Genomic DNA, 23,293 nt, shown 5'->3' on the forward strand with positions numbered 1-23,293 from the left:
CCTCCTTCCACCAACTCATTCCCAACGCCCCTCCCCCAAGTCTCTCCTCCCTGCCTTTTATCTTAGCCTGCTTGGCACACCTTCCTCATTCCTGAAGAAGGGCTTATGCCCGAAACATCGATTCTCCTGCTCCTTGGATGTTGCCTGACCTGCTGCGCTTTTCCAGCAACACATTTTTCAGCTCTGATCTCCAGCATCTGCAGTCCTCACTTTCTCCTCGTGTAACTGTGACTGCAACATAACGAATGACATTTACTCTTTCCTTGATAAAAGAGCACCTCAAGTAGATGGTAGCCCAGTCTAAGATGCGATGGTATTGGGGGTAATATCGAATGGCTTTAAATATGAGGAGAAGTTGGATAAATTCGGATCGTTTTCACTGGAAAGGTGAAGGGTGAAGGGTAAGGGCCAACCTGGTAGAGTGAGGTCGACAAAATTATGAGAGGTGTACATAGGGTGAATAGTCAGAGGCTTTGTCCCAGGGTGGAAAGGTCAACTACAAGTATGCACAGGGTCAAGGTGAGAGGGAGTAAGTTTAGGACAGAAGTGCAGCGAAAGTTTTTCACACAGAGGGTGGTGGGTATCTGGAATGCACTGCAAGTGGAGGTGGTGAAAGCAGGCACATTAGCAACATTAAAGTGTATCTTATTAGACACATGAATGGAAGGTGAACAAAGGGATAGTTACTGCACATAACAATAAGTAGCTGTCTAAATAAGGGTTAGGAATCCGCACAGGCTTGGTGGGCCAAAGGGCCTGTTCCTATGCTGTATTGTATTATATAATTGTGTAAAATTTTGTTTTAAATCTCAAACTTTGATGACACTCCATCTCCTGTTATGTTTTCCTCTTGAATGCAGAGATATGAATTATCTTATTTCAGATTTTAAATGTGCTATTTTCTACGCAATGCTGAGACTTAGCAAACATATTTAAATCAAAGGCATCCATGCCATAACAGAGACATAATAAGATATATTAGAATATGCCAGCTACCTGATGTTTTAATTCTGCAGACTCATTCATGAGCTATTAGTCCTTATCATTATCATTAGGAAGGTATTTGCTCAAATGGAATTATGATAATGAAGGATAATGATAAGGTTATCAGCATTAACTATTGTAAAAGAATAAATTGGACAGCAACTTCCATCCACAGGGAAATATGGAATTTGCAAAGATATTGCCCAGATTTCCTTACTCATCCAGAAGCTGTGCTGGTTGGAAATACTTACAGAAGAGATTTGGTATTAAATACAGCAAGGCTTTTATTAACTGACACCTTCAGGACCAGGTCTGTGTTACTTGATCAAATATTCCAGATAATCAAGAGGTACGTAAAACCACCAGTAAATCCTGACCAAACGAAGATTACAGACATCAACATCCCTCAAAAAAATCTATGTAAAAGCATCAACACAGTTCCTAAAACACACAGTATGCGATAGAAATGTAATGTATAACACATCACCGTTATACATTTACAGCTTAAACACTTGGACATCCCAGTAGATTGTGGTATTTGAGGTATATACACTTGCTGGTTTATCTAGAGTGCCGGTTGATAGATTGCCAGTTAAAACAAATTTTCCCTTAAGTGAAAGATTGTGATGTTGTAGCACTTACATGATAAAGGAAAAGAAAGAAGCACTGAGCTGAGATGTAGTGGGCACATGATCAGACTGTGCCAATCTCATGAAACCAATATGAGATACATAAAGACAATTTGTGATTAAGCTAATATATTATATGGTATTGAAGCATAGTAAAGAAACTCTTATGTGAAGAAACCTTTATTCCCTATTTCTGATTGAAAGCTTTCTGGATGTTTTAAATACTAAAATGAAATTCCCTGCAGTCTGAAAAAACAATGGCACGGGACTTGGGAATACGCAAGTGAAGTTTATTTCAGGAAAACAGCTTTTAGTAATGCAACTTTCCATTCACAAATCCATGTGTCCATGTCCATTCAGACAATTTTATAACCAATTCTAGCATTTTCCCTCCTATTGATATAAGGCTAGTAAGTCTATAGTTCGCTGTTTACTCTCTCACTTCCTTCTTAGATAGCAAATGGTATTATTAACTTGCAAACCACAGGAAACATTCTAAAATGCTACAGAAGTTTGCAAGATAATCGACAATGTATCAACTATTTCTATTGCCACCTCTTTCAACACTCTAAGATAAATACCATCAGGCCCTGGGAATTTGTCAACTTTTTGCCTCATAATTTCTCCTGTACAAATGTTAATTTCCTTCACGCTTATGATAAATCTAAATATGATGTTTCTTATGGGGGCAATACTTAGGATAATCAGTGGAGCAGCAATTATTGAAAAATAGTTATACTTAAATTCTTTTCTCTTTGAAACCCGTTCATTTTTAAATTGAATTATTAATCCCACTTAAAAAAATGCAAAATATTTTATTCGTGGCTTGGTGATATTAATAACTCAAATAAGTTGAATCCAATAACAGGTACCGTTACTGCTAGTATAACATGGTGGGTGAGTATGCAACTAAATGCCACTTGATCAAGCAGCAAATAAGCAGTGTGACTTGTTTAAGTGCCACATGATCAAATATCACATGGTTAAACATTCAAGAATGCTACAGTCTGGAATACACAATGGGGAGCAAGAATATTATATCAGCACTTTCAATACAAGTCAAAACTATATAGCAAGGTTTCTCTTACAGCATTCTTCATCCTCGCCATAACGGCACTGAGGAATCCCATCACACCAATGTGATGGACTCACACATCCATCACTCTTTCCACAGGGTATACAGTTAGAACTCGAAACTGAAATAATAAAAAAGGAAAAGATTAGATTCCATTTGAGCAAACACCTTCCTAATTACATCGAAGACGCAAGGGAAGGAGGCAGGTGGAAATGTCACCTTCCACCTTTTGCTCTGATTAAATCTTTCTGACCTTTCTGTCAAGAGTCTTCCCTCCCTACCTCCAACTGAGGCCTTTAAGTCATCTGCCACCTCCATATTAGCAGCAGGTGGGGAGCACTCTTATTCTTGCAGGAGAAACCTGAACTTAACATGGAATCCCATGAGCGGGATCATGGGGAGATTGGTTCAGGACAGCCACAGGCCATAAAAGGCACTATATAAATGCAAATTTTTTCTTACTTAATCTCTCTCCAATTCTATAATTCTATGTGTGATCATCCTTTTTAATTTTAACATCTGCATAAAGCTTTACATATTTAAGCAAGCATAATTCTCCATTTTCCTTTATAATTTTTCCTAACCAATCAAACTTTCTGCTTCAGCCTCAGAATACGATGTTACAGACAGTTACCCACCATACAAGTGAGCTCCACTGTTCTTATTCATCTGCCTAGTATTTCTCAAAGAAGAGATCAGAGAGATGGTACATATTTTTAAACTCTAAAGCTTAATACATTTGTGAAAAAGGGCATTGGGAAAATACTATTGTTATACTCACTAAAATACCAGGCGACACCAGATGCAATACCCAAAAAAAGCAGCACACCACCAATAATCAAAGCAACCAATAGGTTTGTCTTCTTAGCTGTAATATTAACCATATCAAGTGTGTTAGAGCAAACCTGACAGTCCACTACATGACTTTAAGTCAGTTATCATCAGACGGACTGTATGCTCGTCTTTATATCGACTGACACAGCATAGAAACAGACAATTCGGCTCAACACATACATCTTGATAGTTGATGTTAAATAAAACGCCTCTTCAACACTTCTACATCTAACTTTGTCAACATATCTTTCTACTGTTTTCTCACTCCTTAGAGCAAAGAACAGTTCACTAATGAACAGTTTACTAATGATTCATTAATGTCCCTGAGGGAATGAAACTGCCATCTTTACCTGGTTTGGCCTTTATGTGACTCCAGACATACAGCAATGTGGTTGACTCTTAACTGCTCTCTGGTATGCTTCAGATACATAGGATATTGGTGAGATCACATCCAGAGTACTGTGCACAGTACTGGTTACTATATTTGCAGAAGGATGTTAATGCATTGGAAGCAGTTCAGAGAAAGTTTACTCGACTAACAGCTGTAATGAACAGATTGCCTTATGACGAAAGGCTAGAAAGGCTAGGCCTGTATCCTCTGCAGTTTAGAGGAGTCAGAGGTAATGTAAATGAAGCATCTAAGATCCTGAGGGGACTTGACCAGGTGGATGTGGATCAGATGTTTCCACTTGTGGGAACATCTAGAACTCAAAGTTTGGGAGAAGTTTTGTAGCTCGGGTGCTCGTTGTTGTGGTTCTGTTCGCTGTTGTGGTTCTGTTTCTGTGGAATTCCCAGCTCGGCGAACAGAACCACAACAACTAATTGTCTTGATTAAAAATAAGAGTTCACCCACTTATGAGAGAAATGAGGGGAAAAAAACTCTCCAGAGGGTTGAGAATCTTTGGAATTTCCTTCCTCAAAAGGGAGCGGATACAGAATCTTTAAGCCAGAGGTCGATAGATTTTTTTGATTTCCAAAGGGATAAAAGATTGTCAGAAGTATGCAGGAATGCAGAGTTGATGGTGAAATCATTATCTTATTGAATGGTGGTGAACAGGCTTAATAGGCTGAGTGGTCTCCTCTATTCCTGATGAAGGGCTTTTGCCCGAAACGTCGATTTTTCCTGCTCCTTGGACGCTGCCTGACCTGCTGTGCTTTTCCAGCACCACTCTAATCCAGACTCAGGTTTCCAGCAGCTGCAGTCCTCATTTTTACCTACTCTTTTTCTTTGTCTTTTTATGTCTGAATGGGTCACGTCCATAGGGGCTCACTCAATGTTACTGCAAATGCAAGGAATTTTCATTGGACATTCTTGTGCTTCTTCTTATAGGGATCTCAGTTGACACCTCATCAACCTGCTGCTGTTCAAGAACCATTTATCCTTTCCATCCTCCTTGTACCTTCTTCCAACATGCGGTGGTGAGATGGTGCATCTTCTTGCATAGTTGTAGCACTTGGCATTCACAAATGGATAATTCTGTGACCAATGTTCCTCTAAACATCCTTAATGGGACTTGGTAATGACACTCACTGGGGCATTAAGCTTGTCCGGCTGCAGGTTATTTGCTGGTTATGATCTCTGACTTCTCTCCAGTAATGTCTGCCATTTCCATGAGCAAGTTATTTCAAAGGTAACTTTGGCAAGATCAGCAACTTACTGCAAATGTACTCACTTCTTAATGACACATGAAAATAGCCACAAGAGTGTGCTATAACATCCAATCTGAGCCCAGGTTCCAGCTCTAAATCTGTAACTTTTCAAGGAATTCGATATATAATGCTAACTGATATTGATATTGATATATAATGCTAACTTCCATAATGTTGGCCATGAGACTGTCATCAATTGTTATATTGAGATCACTTTTGCTCCTTTTGCCAATTACTTCATGCAGTCAACAGCTATCTCCTCACAATTAAAAGCATTGTAAATTTTAGTCAAGAGTGTGGTCCTGGAAAAGCACAGCAGGTCAGGCAGCAACAAGAAACAGGAAAATCAATGTTTCATGAGTCCTTCATCAGGAATCTATTGTAAAAATTTAGATCATCTGTAAACATTATAACAACGTCACCTATAAGAAGAGTAAATTATTGACATACACAATGAACAGAATAGTAAAGAGTATTAAATCATGCAGAAACAACCTTCAAATCACAAAAAATGTTCTGAGTTGAGAGTGTGGTGCTGGAAAAGCACAGCCAGTCAGGCAGCATCCAAGGAGCAGGAGAAATCAACGTTTCGGACATAAGCCCTTCATCAGGAATGAGGCTTGTGGGTCTGGGCTGAGAGATAAATGGGAGGGGGGTGGGGTTGGGGGGAGGTAGCTGGGAAAGTGATAGGTAGATGAAGGTGAGGGAGAACATGATAGGTCAGAGAGGGCAGTGATGGACTGGTCCAGAAGGCGGTGCCGAGTTGGAGGCTTGGGACTGGGATAATGTGGAATATGAGGAAATGAGTAAGCTGTTGAAATCCACATTAGTCCCATGTGGTTGCAGGGTCCCAAGGCAGAATATGAAGTGTTCCTCCTCCAGGTAACAATGTGGCGGTGAAGGAAACCCAGGACTTGCATGTCCTTGACAGAGTGGGAGGGGGAGTTGAAGTGTTCAGCCACGGGGCAGTGAGGTTGGTGGGTGTGGGTGTCCCAGAGATGTTCTCTGAAACGATCTGAAAGAAGGCATCCTGTCTCCCCGATGTAGAGTTGACCACACTGGGTGCAACAGATGCAGTAGGTGACATTGGGGGAATTTCTGACAGATGTGGAAGGATCCCTTAGGGCCTTGGACAGAGGTGAAGGGAGTGGTTTGGGCACAGGTTTTGCACTTCCTGTGGTGGCGGGGAAAGGTGCGAGGAGTGGGGTGTGGACTGGTCGGGGCTATGGACCTGACGAGGGAGTCGCGGAGGGAATGGTCTTTTCGGAACGCTGATAGGGGTAGGGAGGGAAATATATCTCTGGTGGTGGGGTCTGTTTGGAGGTGGCAGAAGTGATGGAGGATGATGTGTTGATGTGGAGATTGGTGGGGTGAAAGGTGAGGACGGGGGGGGTGGGGGGAGGAGGATTCTGTCCTTGTTGCTTTGGGAGGGGAGATACTTAGAGGAGATACGCAGGAGGGTATTGTCAACTATGTCGGGAGGGAAGTTGAAATCATGGGAGAAGGAGGCCATCTGGGACTTTCTGAGATAGAATTGATCATCTTGGGAACGGATGCAGAGGATGCAGAGGATTTGGGAATAAGGGATGGTGTTTTTACAGGAGGTAGGGTTGGAAGAGGTACAGTCTAGTTAGTTGTGGGAGTTGGTGGGCTTGTAGTAAATGCCAGTGGTTAGTCAGTCACCAGAGATGGTGATGGAGAGATCCAGAAAGTGGAGAGACCTGCAGATGCCGGAGTTCAGAGATGAGAGTGTGGTGCTATGCAGATGCAGTCCTCACTTTTTCCCACAAAAAAATGTTCTTCCAGCCTTTATCCTTTGTCCCATTGACTATCACGGTTAGATCTAGTGACTTTAAAAGAACAGCGATATACCTCCAAATCGAATTGCTGCATGACTTGCAAGGGCACTTGCAGGTGTTGGTGTTTCCATGCATCTACAGCTCTAGTCTGTCTTGGTGGTAGAAGTTCTATGTTTGGAAGACGCTGTTGAAAAGGTTTTGATGAGTCTAATCATGGTAATGCCATAATGACTCGAGAGGAGATGATTAGACCCTCAATTGTTGGAGATGGCATTTGTATGAAATGAATGTTAATTACCACTTATCAGGCCAAGCCTGAGTGTTCTCCAGATCTTGCTGCACATGTACACAGACTGCTTCAGAGTCTGAGTGGCGGCAAACAGTGCTCAGTCATCAGCAAATATCTTCATCTCTGACCTTGCGATGGACAAAAGGTCATTGATAAAACAGCTGAAAATAGTTGGGCCAAGGATAGTACCACAAGGACTTCCTGCAATGATATCCGAGGGCTGAGAGGACTGACTTCTAACAATTTGGAAAGGCAAGGACTGCTCTCACTTATAACATTACTTAGTAAGTTATGTTCTACTTTATATATGAAACCTCAAACCAGAAGGACAAGTAACAGCTCTTTTTGTCATTAATAATACACAGCATCAATAGATCTGTACTTCTGTAGGTGCTTATTATGTGCTCTAGTGTCAGCGTTGACTGATTTGTCGCACACCCACCTCTACAGTTAGAAGGTTTTGGGTTCAAGTCCTGTTCCAGAAACTCAAACATATAATCTCAGTTTGCGTTTCAGTACAGTACACCACAGAGGGAGCTGTACACCATTGTGTATGCATTCTATTTCAGACAAAATGCTGAATTGAGATCTTGCCTTTTCTCAAGCAAATATAAAAGATCCCACAGCGCTGTTTCAGATAAGGTGTTCTCCCCATAGTCCCAGACAATATTTATGCCACAATCTAATTCTATGTCTCTTATTCATCGTACTCTGTGCAAATTGGTTGACACCACATTTCTTACATCACGTTGAGAGTTACACTTCAAATCAAATACTCCATTAACTAAAGAGACTTTTAGGAAAAGCAATATGCTACTGCACATTAAGGATTGGTTAACTCCACCGGTCAACTTGTAACAGATTGCAAGTTACAGAGCAGGCACGACAGCAAACCGATTGATTTCAGTGGCACGGTGGCTCAGTGGTTAGCAATGCTGCCTCACAGCACTAGGAACCTGGGTTGCAAATCCAGTCTCAGTATACTGTCTGGAGCTTGCACATTCTCCCTATGTCTGCGTGGGTTTCTGTCAGGTACTCCGGTTCCCTCCCACAGTCCAAAGATGGGCAGGTTAGATGGATTGGTCATGCTAAATTGTCCATATCAGGAATGTGAATGTCACCATGGGAAATGAAAGGTTACAGATAAAGGGTAGGGGTGTGCGACTGGGTGGGACTGTGGATTTGATGGGCTGAATGCCCTGATTCCATACTGGATGGATTCTGTGGAAAATGCTGAAAATCTGAAAAAAGTAAATGCTGGGGAAGCTCAGCAGGTCTGGCAGCACCTGCAGAGAGAGGGAAATAGAGTTAACATTTCAAGTTCAACATGACTCTTCATCAGAACTGAAAGGGGTTGGAAAATGATGTTTCAATTCTGTATCCAGAGGAGAATATAGAACAGATGTTGAGGGTGCTCAGGGCCAATGTCAAAAGTTTTGCTGATGGTCGTGAAGGAAAGATAGAAATGTAAGAAAAGTGTAAATGAAGGTGAGAATGGATCTGCTCTGCTGAGCAATGTCAACAAGACACACCTATATGTCTGTGTGTCTCTGTATTTGTCAAGATTGAGGAGGGAGGTGGTAGAGACAGGATGAAATGAGAAAATTAAGTAAAATGAAGGATACAGAGACTCTGAAGTTGTGGATTTCAATATTGAGTGTTAAAAATTGTATGGTGCATGAGCAGAAAATGAGCTTGCATTGTATTTCATTGAAACATTGTCGCAGACCCAAAATGGACATGTTGTGTGAGATTCTTTTTATTCACATATGGCTGCTTCTGGCTAGATTAGCCTTTATTACCCATCCTGAGTTACCCAGAGGGCAATTAAGAGTCAAACACATTGCTGTGGGTCGAGAGTCACATGGAAGCCAGACCACATAAAGATGGTAGAAGGACATTTGTAAACCAGATGGATGTTTCTGACAATCAACAATGAATTGATGGTCATGATTAGACCTCTAATTCCAGATTCTTTATGGAATTGCAATTCCACCAACTGCCATGTGGCGGGATTTGAACCTGGGTCCCTAGAAAATTAGCTGAGTTTAACAGTCTACTGGATTAACAGTCTAGTGATAATACCACTTGGCCAATGCCTCCCCAATCAAGATGTTTATTACAATGAAAAGGGTCTGGGGCCTTTCCTATGAACAGAATGGAGGTGTTCCGTCAAGGAGTCACCCTTTAGGAGAGAGATTTAGGATGTCCTGAGACTGTAAATGTTGTAGTTTGCCTTCAATATCCCCCACAATTTCAGCCTAGTTTAGACCAAGGCCCGTGATTTACTTGCACACTGATGTTTAATTGTGTCTCCTGGGCATAATTAAACTGTCTCAAACCAACCATGAGAAGGAAAGTGTTTTTCAATCTATCATTATCAGAGATGCACACAACCATCTATAGGAGCAAATGCTGAGGGAGGGATTAATCCAGGAGGAAGAAGTGCATACCTGGCACAGCAACAAAACTTCTCTGATTGAATGATTGAGTCCCATAAATTGGAGGTTCATAGACATTGTAGGTTGGTGAGTGGTGGTGACTGGATTCATACTCATGAAATATATGATGATTACTGTGCGAAAATTTCAAATTCAAGTAGGGGTTTCTTTCCTGCAAAGGAAACATCTTCAGGTAAAATGGTTTTCCATGACAATTTTGTCCCCAAACACCAAATCTTCTTCACTTAGTTATCACAGTCACAGAGCACAGAGCATACTATGGGGGACATGATTGAGTGAACATTTCGGCGGTGTTCACTGACGTGCCACACAAACACTTGGCTCTCTTTAGTTCCCTAGCTGCAGTTTCCAAGAGCGAAGGCGCACCGAGTGGAGTCAGCAAGGAAGCTCCAGGTCCCGGATTACTTCAGGTCATTGTTGGGGGGCAGGGGTGCATGGGAAATGTCAGACTGTGGATTGAAGTCTCAGGGAGTTTACTGTTGCATGGAGGAGTGAGGGGGGGCCTCTGTTGGTGATGGAGAGGTGTTTTCAGTGGAGGAGAGGGCACTAATAGTCAATAGAGGGTGCGCTTGAGAATGGGTGGATTGAGTAAGTTCATTGGTGAGACGAAGCATTGACAGTAGGGTGGGAAGGAAAGCAGCTGAGAAGCATTGGCACTGGGGCTCCTCATGGTGTGCTAGTGGTCACTGATATTTGTGGGAGGGAGCACAGCCTGGAGATAATAGGGCTGTGGAGTGGGGCAGTGCCTTAAACAAACTCGCTACCACAGCCACATTTGCTTCCTCAGTGCCTGCCTCCATAACCAACTCATCCCACACAGACTCCGGACCACCTTTAAACCAGCAGAGTTCGGACCCAAACAGGACAAACAGTACAGACTACAGATTCAAAAACACCAGCAACGGTTCTCCTTCAAGATCCTCCATTCCACGCTCGCAGCAATGCGCCAGCACCTAACCTCTCTACAGGCAGCCCTGCCTCAGCTGAGGGCCACACTCTCTCAGAATTGCAAAGGACCCACTCTGTACTATATCCTCAGGAGAATTCATACTCTCAACAAGCAGTATTTCAATTCCATCTCAAACATCAAAAACTGTAAGTACAACAAACTTTTATCTACCCACCTCCATAACCAGCACTCCTCACACATTCCAGAAGATTTCCCTGGCCTCAGAAACTACTCAGACGTCATTAGCCATGCGGCTGATGCAGCTGCCACCCCCACGCTGTTTGATGATGTCAGTTCCGCCCCACCACCACACCCACTCCAGTTACTGGCTCCGCCCCCACTCCCAGCTCCACACCCCACCAGATCCCAGATCCCAGCCCTGCCGAGTTTTCACCATCCCTCCAGACCTTCCCCTCACTGAGGACGAACGATCAGTCCTCAGCAAAGGACTCACCTTCATCCCCCTCCATCCATGCATCAATGAATTTAACACACGTGGAGTGGGGCAGTCAGGAAAGTGGAGTTGAGATGTTAGTCAACTCAGCCATGTTGCTATCAAATGACAGAGCAGGCTTGAAGGTCAGAATGGCCTTCCTATTCCTCATCCTCCTGTGTTTTATGAGCGATCACTGGCAGTGGTGAAGGGACACTGACAATAAGAGGAGAGAGCACTGGCAGTGGCATTTAGTGTCACGATTGATGGTGCAGAAACACTGGCAGATAGTGGGTAGAGGGTGCATTGGAACCATGCTTAGAGATACCAAATTTGGGAGGAGAGGCAGCCCATTTAATTGGCATGCATCCATTCTCTTAGAAATGTATGAAGAGGTAATAAGGTTACGTTTAGATGTTACAGTCTTAACAACCACAATCCTCCACACATTTAACCAGTCATAGAGTCACAGAGCTGCACAACATGGAAACAGACCCTTCAGCCTAACTCATCCATGCTGACCAGATATCCTAAATTAATCTACAGGTCATTCTGCTATAATGCGCAATTCATCAACATGTATTTAGTGTAATGCGGTTAACGAATTGGAAACACTATTTCTAAAGCACGAACTTTTAAAACATGTGTTGGTTGTAAAGCGATTACATCACCAACACTTTAAGCATTGTTTCTAAAGCACAATATTTCTTTAATGTAAGGTTGCACAAAAACGCAACCATCATGTTATAGAAGAACTGAAGACACATTTGCAAGCATCCCTCTAAACCCTTCTTATTCATATACACATCCAGATGTTTTTTAAATGCTGTAATTGTCAGCCTCCACCACTTCCTCCGGCAGCTCATTCCATACACATACCACCCTCTGTGTGAAAACATTGCTGCTCGGGTCTCTTTTAAATCTTTCCCCCTCACTTAAACCTATTCACACTAGCTTTGGATTCCCCCAGCTTGGAGAAAAGACCTTGTCTATTCATCCTATCCATGTCCCTCATGATTTTATAAACCTTATAAGGTCAACCCTCAGCCTCTGACACTCCAGAGAAAACAGCCCCAGCTGATTCAGCCTCTCCCTATAGCTCAAACCTTGGCAACATCCTTGTAAATCTTTTCTGAACCCTTTCAAGTTTCACACATGGTGGCTCAGTGGTTAGCACTGCTGCCTCACAGCACCAGGGTCCCAGGTTCAATTCCAGCCTTGTGCGACTGTCTGTGTGGGGTTTGCACATTCTCCCTGTGTCTGCGTGGGTTTCCTCCAGGTGCTCTGGTTTCCTCCCACAGTCCAAAACTGTGCAGGTCAGGTGAATTGGCCATGCTAAATTGCCCGCAGTGTTAGGTCCATTCGTCAGAGGGAAATGGGTCTGGTTGGGTTACTCTTCGGAAGGTCGGTGTGGACTGGTTGAGCCGAAGGGCCTGTTTCCATACTGTAGGGAATCTAATCTAATCTATAGCAGGGAGACCAGAATGAAATGCAGTTGGAGTTTATATTCACATGTTTGTTCCAAATCTTTACGCATCTTAACTCATTGTAAATCATTGCTGTTATAGTTTTTGGCTCAGGCACAAACATTGGAAGTAAAGTTTCACAAATCTCTGTGTGAGCTAATATCAGCAATGAATGGATTCCGTTATGAAGAAATTTTAGAAAAAACAAGCCTCTGATTATTAAAACAGAGAAGGTAAAGGTGAGATCTGATCAAAAGTCAAAATTGTGAAGTTTTTATAAGGAAATGGAACGCTATTTCATTGAGTGAGTAACTAAAGATGATGAATTTAGGATAATTGCTTAATGAAAGTTGGGAGATTTTTTTATCATGGTGTCTAAAACTGAATTGGACATTCACTTCTGGAGAACATCGAAACATAGAACTTCGAGACAGAAGTGGGTGGCACGGTGACTCAGTGGTTAGCACTGCTGCCTCACAGCACCAGGGACCCAGGTTCGATTCCTGCCTCAGGCGACTGTCTGTTTGGAGTTTGCACATTCTCCCTGTGTCTGTGGGGGTTTCCTCTGGGAGCTCTAGTTTCCTTCCACAATCCAAAGATGTGCAGGTTAGGTGAACTGGCCAGGCTAAATTGCCTGTAGTGTTAGGTGCATTAGTCAGGGTAAATCTAGGGTAGGGGAATGAGTCTGGGTGGGTTCCTCTTCGGTGGGTCAGTGTGGACCGGTTGGGCCGAAGGGCCTGTTTGCACACTGTAGGGAACCTAATCTTAAAAAGTATGCCTTTGAGACTGCTCTGATTCATGAAGATATGAAAATATTACACGATACAATACAACAAAATGCCTTGAACATGGGATATTTGAGGAAGATATCTCCTTCTTCCCCATCTGCTCAGCTCTGTGGTCAATTAGTTATGAACTATTTTCAGATACATGCATCCCAGTAACCACACACAAAGACTCTGACTCTGATCAATCCTTAGGTTTGATTGGTATAATTCACTCTGCGTTCCACAAGCCACATTATTTATTATAAACTGGTAACTCTCACCTGGATGGCAAAAGTTCAAGGGTTAGTCCCAGGAGGGGCACAGACTAGCTACGGATACATCAGAGTCAGTGGAACCACATAGGCCCCTTCAGCAATGCTCAAATACACAGAAGTGGAAGGTGAAATCCCTTCTGGAAGTAGCCAAAAGGCCAGGAAAAGTGAATAATGGAGAGAAGGGTGAGATGAGGGGGGAAGAAATCCCACTCACCCCCAACACATGGATTGACACTTTTTGATAGAGGCTCCTCATCCAATCAGAAGGCCACTTCTCCCCAGATTTGCTGCGAAGGGTCGTAGCCTGTGATTGGAGAAGCAGTGCTGGGTGAGCAAGTCTGCCAGGCTAGGCCTAGATGGGCTAACAGGAAGAGTCTTCAGTAAGAGGTCCGATGGTGGAGAAGGGAGGACAGAGGTTGGCAAGGGAAACACTAATGAGTCTGCAAGCTCAGAAGATGGCAGAGAAATTGGAGGTTCTTTTTAACTCTTCACAGGATGAGGGAATCCCCAGCTAGGCCAGCATTTATTGCCCATCCCTAATTGCCCAGAGGATATTGGTGTCGGTCTGGAGTCACATACAGGCCAGACAGGTAAGGATAGCAGTCTCCTTCCCTGAAGGACATTAGTAAACCAGATGCTTTTTTTCTGACAATCGACAATGGGTTTGTGGTCCTCATTCAACTTAATTCCAGATATTTATTGAATTCAAATTCCCCCATCTGTTATGGCAGGATTTGAACCCAATTCCCTGACAAGTGCCAGACAAAATCAGGGTAAATGTGAATCTGCAGGGCAAAGCCCTGGAAGTGGAGAGAGTCTGTTAGACAAGGCCTGGGGCAATGGAGTCTTTGGTGCTGGAAAATCACAGCAGGTCAGGCAGCATCCGAGGAGCAGGAAGATCGACATTTTGGGCGAAAGCCATCAGGAAGCCTGAAACGCCGATTCTCCTGCTCCTTGGATGCTGCCTTATCTGCTGTGCTTTTCCAGCACCACACTCTCGACTCTAATCTCCAGCATCTGCAGTCCTCACTTTCTCCCAATAGAGTCTCTGGACAAGGCCTCGTTGGGCAGGGAGAATGAATCTGCAGTGAGGGCAAGGAGAATCAGCTAAGGGTAGCAAATCTAATACGGAGGGGGATTGACTGTGTAGGGTGATAGCTTGAAATATGGGAGTTAAGTCACTACCTATAGGCCATAGCAGCTGCTTAAGAAACCCAGGCCTTGCCTGTGATTTAACAGAGGAGCCTTGAAACACACTTTACAAGTTACAATGCCTGAAATGTCTTTTAAATATGCACCAGGCCTAACTGAGAAATAGCTCAGATATCTTTCAATCATCTGTGGGGGCCAGGCCCTGGTTCCACCTGCTTTTTAAAGCCCCATTTCTAATAACACACTTCTACCTCAGGCCAGAGACAAGAAGATTAAAATTACAGAAACTGAAGAAGGTTAGATAATATAAACCCAGATGTAGCCCTGTGAAAAGATTATACAGATATGTTTTCTAGTTTACAGAGCCTTGTACTTACTGCATAATTGATGAAAGACATGTTTCAATAAATTCAGAACCGTCCAGCCCCAAATCTTTTAACACTTGATGGAATCTGAAATGTGATACAGGAAACTGGCTTGTGAGGAGAGGTTATCAATAAAGACAATCCCAGAACTGGCAACTCCTGAACTTTGATGGCACATCAATTATTCACTCAAGGAGAGGCCTAATAGGGCTCTTTAATCCCAGATGATCATGGTTCTAGGAGGTAAAAGTCACTTTACATCATTTAGGCTAATTGGATATAACAGCAGCGATAACAAACCAAATAAAAGATCATCGTAAAGTAACAATCAACTGAGCCACGGTTGACAATGCTGCCACCACTCTGTGGTCATTAATTCAGCATTACCATCTCATAGTAGTAAATCCCTAAGAAATTCCCATCATTGGAGATCACTTGCAACAATCTTTTACAAAGTTAAAAATCACACCAGGTTATAGTCCAACAGTTTTTTCTTGGAAGCACTAGCTTTCAGAGTGCTGCTCCTTCATCAGGTGGACACCAGTGCTTCCAAATAAATCTGTTGGACTATAACCTGGTGTTGTGTGATTTTTAACTTCGGACACCCCAGTTCAACACCGGCACCTCCACGTCATAACAATCTTTTAGTCTTTATTCCTCTTCTAATTTGGTTGCACCTCTCCCTACCTACTCCTCCCTTCTCTTTATTGCATGCTTTTGGGAGCTGGTGGGTTTTAGATTAACTGCAGCAAAGCATTGTCATGACAGGGTTGACTGATAGATTTATTCTCATCACATGTATCCAAAGAGAGTGAAAAACCTTGTTTTGCCAGCAATACAGGCAGATCATGGCAAACCAGGTAAAATAGATCATAGGGTGCTTAGGCAGAGCGAAGCATACAGGGTTACAGCAGCGCAGAAGGTGCGCAAAAGCAAGATCAGCATTATTTGAAGTACGAATGTCCATTCATCAGCCTAACAACTGCAGGGAAGAAGCTGTTCCTGAACCTGCTGGTGTGTATGTGTTCAGGCTTCTGAGCAGTCTTTGGTGAAGCCTTTCCATGGCAATGATAAGTGTAAATGGAGTCCATAGATGGAAGGTTAGCTTTCATGATGGTCTGGCCTGAGGACACAACCTTCTGCAGTTTTTATGATCCTGGGCAGAGCAGTTGCTGGACCAGGTTGTGATGCACCCAGATAGAATGCTTTCTATAATGCATCTGTAGAAGTTGGTAAGGATCCTTATGGACATGCCGAATGTTAGAGTTTTAGATTTTATTGCCATGTGTACTCAAGTACAGGACTACAGTGAAAAGTATATGATGTCGCCACACATGGTGCTATCTAGGTACCAAGGTATCTAGGTACAAAAAACTTAGGTACTTAAAAAGTTAAGCATTACTTCATAGAATAATAGAAAAATAAAGAAGAAGATAATAGTTCATATTAGAGTCTTTCGTAGTTTAAACTAGAAAAATAAAGGAATAAGTGAAAAGTTCAACAGTGTTTGATGAGTCCTCAGTGTGGGGCCTGCCTTTAAATCCATGACAAACAGCTCCCGCAAGATTTCACTGCCTGGAAATGGTAAGACTGGTTTGACAGAAACAACCGGGAGATGCAGGAGCTAAAATTGCAAGCACCGCAGAACACTCTTTAATGTGTTTCTCAAAAAGATGCAAATGCAGAGTGAGGAGAAACCTAATTGTGAGGGAATGCATTGCCTGGAATTGTGGTGGATGCAGGTTAAATCCAGGTATTCAAGAGAGTGCTGGGTGATTATTGAAAGAGAAACAGTGTGCTGGGTCATGTGGAAAAGCAGGAGTTGTACATGAAGACAACCTGCTCAAACAGCCAGTGCAGAAGCATAGTAACAGAGAATATATGAGCAGCATTAGGCTATTTGGCCCTTCAAGCCTGCCCCGCTATTCATTGTGATCACGGCTGATCATCCAACTCAAGAGTCTGTTCCTGCTTTAGCCCCAAATGCTATATCCAACGCCTTCTTGAAATCATTCAATGTTTTGGTCCTGACTGTTTTCTAGCGTGGCAAATCTCACAGACTCAGCACTCTCTGGGAGCAGAAATTCCTCTGCATCCCAGGCCTAACTGTCACTTCACCTGATGAAGGAGCAATGCTGCGAAAGCTTGTGACTTCAAATAAACCTGTTGGACTATAACTTGGTGCTGTGTGACTTCTGAGTTTGTCCACTCAAGTCCAACACCGGCACCTAATTAGTTTACCCTGGACCCTTAGACTCTTAGTGAAAGTCTAGAACCAGGAGACACAGTCTTCTCCGTGTCCCTTGCACCAACACCCCAGCCATATCCACCGACTACTCACTGGAGGGAAGCATTTCTACACGGTGTGTGGGAAACTGTGCGACCTGCATCGCCTCCAGTCCAGAGCCAAGACCATCGCGATGTCTGTCATCGAGCTGAGGTAAACAGATGATTCGTGTGTGCTTCCATTTGAAGGCCAAGCTCCATATCATTATGAATCAATCCACAGAGGTGTATGAGAGAATGGGCCTTGAGATAAAGTCCAGAAGCCTAAGGTCCTGCACCAGTATCCTGTCCCCTGACTATCAGGACACCTGGATGCCTGGACAGGATGGATCAATTAAGGTGAAGGATGGAAGGTATAGGGGAGATGTCAGGGGTGGGTTCTTTACCCAGAGAGTGGTGGGGGCATGGAATGCGCTGCCTGTGGGAGTGGTAGAGTCAGAATCTTTGGTGACCTTTAAGCGGCAATTGGATAGATACATGGATGGGTACTTAAGCTAGGGCAAATGTTCGGCACAACATCGTGGGCCGAAGGGCCTGTTCTGTGTTGTATTGTTCTATGTTCTAATTCTCATTATCCTGCCAGTGAGGACCAAAAGTATTTATGAAATTCAACATCCCTCCAGCATAGACTTTAGCTGACTGAGAGACAGAGTGCTGAATGACAAAGCTCATGTTCTTGACAACGTGCAGCAACATCTCAAATCCCTGGAGGAATAACTGTGGCCATGCCTCCATCAAATCCTGTGTTAGGATTTCCATTGCAATATCAGGACCCTCACTCAGGCCAACATCCCCAACCTTTAGGCACTGGAAATGTGGAGGAGGCGGGTTCAATTGAGACCAACAAGAGGGCATTGGTTGTTTATTTGGAAAGAGACAATGTGCAGGGATATGGGGAAAAGGTCCAAGATTGACACCAGCTAATAGAATTTGGAGAGATACAATGGGCATACCTGAGCCATAACAATTCTGTGATTCTGTACTTCTGTTGCATTGGGTGGTACATATATTTGACACAAGTCTTCCAAAACAAGTCCTTGCAGAGTGGATTTGATGGGTCGAATGGCCTTACTTCCACTCCTATGTCTTACGGTCTTATTCCAAGCTTCATCATGAAGAACGGTATGTAGGAAGGCTTCAAGGGCCTCCTTACAGAAAATCTGCCCGAGAAAAGATGGTAGTCCCAGTGACTCAGGGGGTACACTTCTCCAAGATCACCCAAACTGGAGTAAAAGCCTCCACAAAGCTGCTGGCTAAGTCAAGCATTTCCAATAGGCTCATGTGGAGACAAATGGTGTAAGGAGTGTGCGCATGTGTGTCACAACACTGGAGTGAAAGAAAGGTGATTTGTTTTTGAGGAGCCGTCGAACAAGGAGAGAATTTTTTTATCCCTTCTTCCATTTCTCTTTCTCTCTCTCTCTACAAGATTGCTCCATCTTGAGTGCTACTGCGTTCTAAGTTACCTGGGATAGATTGTTGTCATCAAATCATTATGAACCATTGACTTTCTATCCCCTACTAGTTTGGTTTATTCTTCTTGAACATCTGTTGCCCTTCTTTCAGGCCAGTGCATTGATGCTCTTATTCTTTTCATCCCTTGGTGATGATTGAAATTCCCACGACCAACATTAATTTTTGCATGGATTTCACGTCACTTCTTCCCGTCCTGTCTACTCATTGAGGCTGGAAGTCAACTGTGACTGAAACCTGTTACTGTAAACAAACAGAATAATATAAAAACAGAGAGAGCGAGGGAAAGATACATCCAGAATGAAAAATAATAAAGAACAAAAGATAATCCACCATTGGTTCCCCAATTCCTTCTTTTAACATTTTAACACAAATGTGTAATTGTCAAATGATAACAGCAGTGATGTTTTGATAATTTATGCAGTGTGCGAGCAGCACACAATACATCGTGTTGCACCTATCACTCAAATTATCACTTGGGTAAAGGTTTATAACAGCTTTCCTTGAAAACTGAATGATCCAACAAGTGTCAGCCTTTTCAGGGGAATGAGGAAGTTAGCTCAGTGAGTATATGAGGAGTGCCATGAGAATTGATTGGGAATGAATACACCACAGGATGTTTTGAAAGATAAGGAAGTGAGCAGGCTAATCATGTGACAGGTGACAAAATAGTGAAATGATAAACAAGGGGATAGGACAAAGAAATAAATTATTGAGAAATGTAAAATGATGAGGTACACAGGTAAGGGACTAAGCCAGTGAAATGATTTTCCTCCGTGCAGACTCCAATGGGTACACATTATTACTTAAGGTTATTATTCTTACCTCCTAGTGACTGCTTTCCCACACTTGCAAAGTAACTCCCAACCTGGAAACAGTATTGGTATTAACTGGTCCTTTGTGATCTTCAGACAGCTGCGTATGTCACAATGAGGGCCTGATGTCAATGAGTTGCCCTCCAGCAGTTAGTGCCCGTGCACTGTCACTGCTTACACAAAGTAAATGCTGCTGCTATGACCTTGCCGGGTCATTGAGGTTCCCCAATTACTCATGGTTCCAGTTGGGACACCTCAGAAGTTTAGCTTCCTGGGTGAAGAGGGATGAACTGGCTCCCCTTCTATGTTCACTCACCCTTCTGGTTGATCAAAACATTCATTTCAAAAGCCTCCTATCTGTGCTGCTACTTTTCTCCCTGACGCAAATGCACTTACATTTTACAAGGAGCCAATTTGATTAGGCTTTCTTGAGGTAACAAAGAGTGAGTTTATTAATTATTGAATGTGAGAAAAGGTGCAAACCCAACACACACATGCAATGCAGATTAGAAATAAGAGAAGAATCCAAAAAGATAAAAGATGTTTTAAAAATTAGGTACAGATCAACCTCTGAATCTGAAGTGCAGATGGTCGAACATTGTAGCTGTTCCAATGAAGGTTATTGGCAGTGTTGACATTGATAGGTGACCAGTTGGCTTTGGGTTGTTTAGTTTTGTAGATTAGTTGAGATACTGTAGTTCTGATGCAGGTCAGCCATGACTGAATTTCGGATTCAGGGTGGGACAATGCCCTTTGTTGTCCTAATTTCTAACTGGTTTGCATCACTTGGAATTAGAGAACGCCTTTCCCTGGAACACAGGAGCAACCAGGGAATAGTTCTCCGACAGCATACCAGTACTTGAACACTAACATACATGAGAGTATTTGGACCATCTTGGTAGAAACTGGTGATTTCACCCCCTATTCCTGTGTATTCTTCGAAGGGAAAACATGAAATGTGGCTGTACTTGGGATATAAGGCCTTAGTGGATGACTTGCTATTGAGCAGGGTTCATCAGAATTATTATCATTGTTGCCACACAGTTTCTTTGACATCTTTAGGTGTTGAATATGTGAATTTTCATGAGCTTCACACAGGATATTTTTCCTATTCATTCACAGGATGAGGGCATCACTGGGTAGGCCAGCATTTATTGCCCATCCCTAATTGCCCAGAGGGTAGTTAAGAGTCAGCTACATTGCTGTGGGTCTGGAGTCATATGTAGGCCAGACCAGATAAGGATGTCTGTTTCCTTCTCTAAAGGGCATCAGTGAAGCAGAAGGGCTTTTTACTGACAATTGGCAATAATTTCCTGGTCATTGTTAGACTCTTAATTCCAGATTTTTATTAAATTCAAATTCCATAACCTGCCACAGTGGGATTCAAACACAGGTTCCCAGAACATTACCTGTGTCTCTGGATTAACTGTCCAGCAATAACGCCACTAGGCCATCTCCTTCCCAGGGAAGCATATGGACATACATGGAATAGTGTAGGTTAGATGGGCTTCAGATTGGTATGACAGGTCAGTGCAACATCGAGGGCCAAAGGGCCTGTACTGCGCTGTAATGTTCTATGCTCTATGTGCTATGTTCTATGTTCCTCCCCAGGGAAACACAGCTGATAGTAGTGAGATTTAACACCACATCGCCATAGAGTTGGAACTTAATTTCAGCGCTTTAGACCACTCGGCCACGCTACCACATTGCCAGGCAATCACTGAATTTTAATTTACAGTTTTTTTTCCTGCAGCAGTCCACCTTCTAGAAACCACACATTTCAGAATCCAAACTAAAACAATGTCACAGTACATCATGATTCTGACCTGACATTGTGATACTACAAAGACACTCTCCTTGAAGCGCAGCAGCACATTAATGACAGGCGCAGCTCACCATCAAGATGGTGTCCATTTGACTCACTGGGTCTAAATGCCTTAATGACAAGACAAGGGAGGCAGCAGGGAAGGGAGGCAGCAGGGAAGGAAACCTAAGGAGACAAATCCTTTACTCCAGGTCTCACTGATTAATGACTCTCTTGTGGCCAATAGGTTGAGAATGGATCCCAGTCACACGAAGCATCACAGCAGAAACTCATGACTTTGGCACCAATAAACAGGACCCAGTAATCTTGATCAGACAAGGCTGAAGCTAAAGGAACATCTGGACTCTGTGTGATGACCAGGTGCTCACATTTTCCTCCCAGTTTTCTGTGACTCCACTTCAAAACCCCATTGAACAGTGAACTTTCAGCCAACTGATCCAATGGCCAGGCAGGGTAGAAAATTGCCAACACCAACTCCCAGAGTGAACCAATCTTTTTCAGGAAAAAGCAAATTAATTTCCAAAAACTGGTAGGTGAAAAGGAAAAGGTGTCCAGGGTCCCCGGGATAATTTTGGCTTTAAGCTGTGCTTTAAGTGAGTGCTTGTGAACTGGCTGACTGTTACACACCAATTCATGGTTGTCACATTTGCCTCCACAAATGTAAATTGTACACATCGAGCATGTTTCATGGACAAATAACATTTGAACTGCTGCCATGATGTGGGCAGGATACAGGTTTGCCATGTAGAGTGATGTTAACAGCATGGGTTCACTTCCTGTACCAACTGATGTTACTCTGGAAGTCCCACTGTCTCAACTTCACCCCTCATTTGAGGTGTGGTGACCTTTAGGTTAAACCTCCAACTGCTGTGTCTCTAATGAGGGAGTGGCCCACTGTGGCAATTGCACCATGACCTGATGAGGAAGTGTTTATGTTAGCTCCCATAAAATCAGAGTGAGATGTGAGTCACATGGTACTGAAAGGTTCGGCAGATATTTATTACAGCTTTTTCAGACACCTCGGCTTCTGGGCCAATACTAAACTATTCAGGTAAAACTAGTAGCTCACTTCCATCAGCACGTCATTTTTCAAGTGGCCCCAGTGGAATGGAGTCTGAGACTTTTATACCCCTCAAGTCACAGGCTATGATATGAGAATGATTTCATATGGTTGCACATTCTCCCCGTGTCTGCATGGGTTTCCTCCGGGTGCTCTGGTTTCCTCCCACAGTCCAAGGATGTGCAGGTTAGGTGAGTTGACCATGCTAAATTGCCCGTAGTGTTAGGTGCAGGGGTAAATGTAGGGGAATGGGTCTGGGTGGGTTGCTCTTCGGAGGGTCGGTGTGGACTTGTTGGGCCGAAGGACCTGTTTCCACACTATAGCTAATCTAATCTAATCTTATCTAATCTAATCTAATCTAAGTAACTCTTAAAGATGTACTACAGCTAACTGTGACATTACTAAGTTACTATGTCAATCTTATAGATATTAGTTAGAGGACTAGGCTGGAGTTTTATAGATTCTGGATCAGTGGAGTTTTATAGACTATACCAGTAGGTGGTGACTGCTTGCCTTTCATTAGCAGATAATATTTCTATGTTGGATGTTATCAATGTGAATCTGACAAGTGAATAAATGCCAACTGGAGAACAGAGCTTGCGTAGATTCTTATGTGACAGCAGAATGCCCTGCAAAGTTTACAATGCACAAGCTACATTCTGAAGAGATGGTCGATAAAGTGTGTTTTAGAATATAGTGAACTTAGTT

The 23,293-nt window shown here is 43.0% G+C and overlaps 1 protein-coding gene across 6 annotated transcripts in view; it reads right to left on the minus strand.

The window, feature by feature from the left end:
• The window catches only part of LOC122555578 (transmembrane protease serine 2-like), a 62,355-nt gene extending 43,397 nt beyond the window's left edge, over window positions 1–18,958 (minus strand). For 3 of the 6 annotated variants that reach the window (XM_043701604.1, XM_043701603.1, XM_043701605.1), the window contains exons 1-4: window positions 15,142–15,245; window positions 9,714–9,873; window positions 3,470–3,556; window positions 2,702–2,809 (exon numbers count right to left, since the gene is read on the minus strand). In XM_043701604.1, the coding sequence (XP_043557539.1) occupies window positions 2,702–2,809; window positions 3,470–3,556; window positions 9,714–9,873; window positions 15,142–15,162 (376 nt within the window). In that variant the 5' untranslated portion in view covers window positions 15,163–15,245. Of the gene's footprint in view, window positions 1–2,701; window positions 2,810–3,469; window positions 3,557–9,713; window positions 9,874–10,846; window positions 10,958–15,141; window positions 15,246–18,878 lie in introns of those variants that run through there. The other 3 variants (XM_043701600.1, XM_043701601.1, XM_043701602.1) reach the window with 3 other exon arrangements.
• Between the last annotated feature and the right edge of the window lie 4,335 nt (window positions 18,959–23,293).

The sequence above is a fragment of the Chiloscyllium plagiosum genome, chromosome 12 (genome assembly GCF_004010195.1).
Source record: "Chiloscyllium plagiosum isolate BGI_BamShark_2017 chromosome 12, ASM401019v2, whole genome shotgun sequence".
NCBI classification, from domain to species: domain Eukaryota; kingdom Metazoa; phylum Chordata; class Chondrichthyes; order Orectolobiformes; family Hemiscylliidae; genus Chiloscyllium; species Chiloscyllium plagiosum.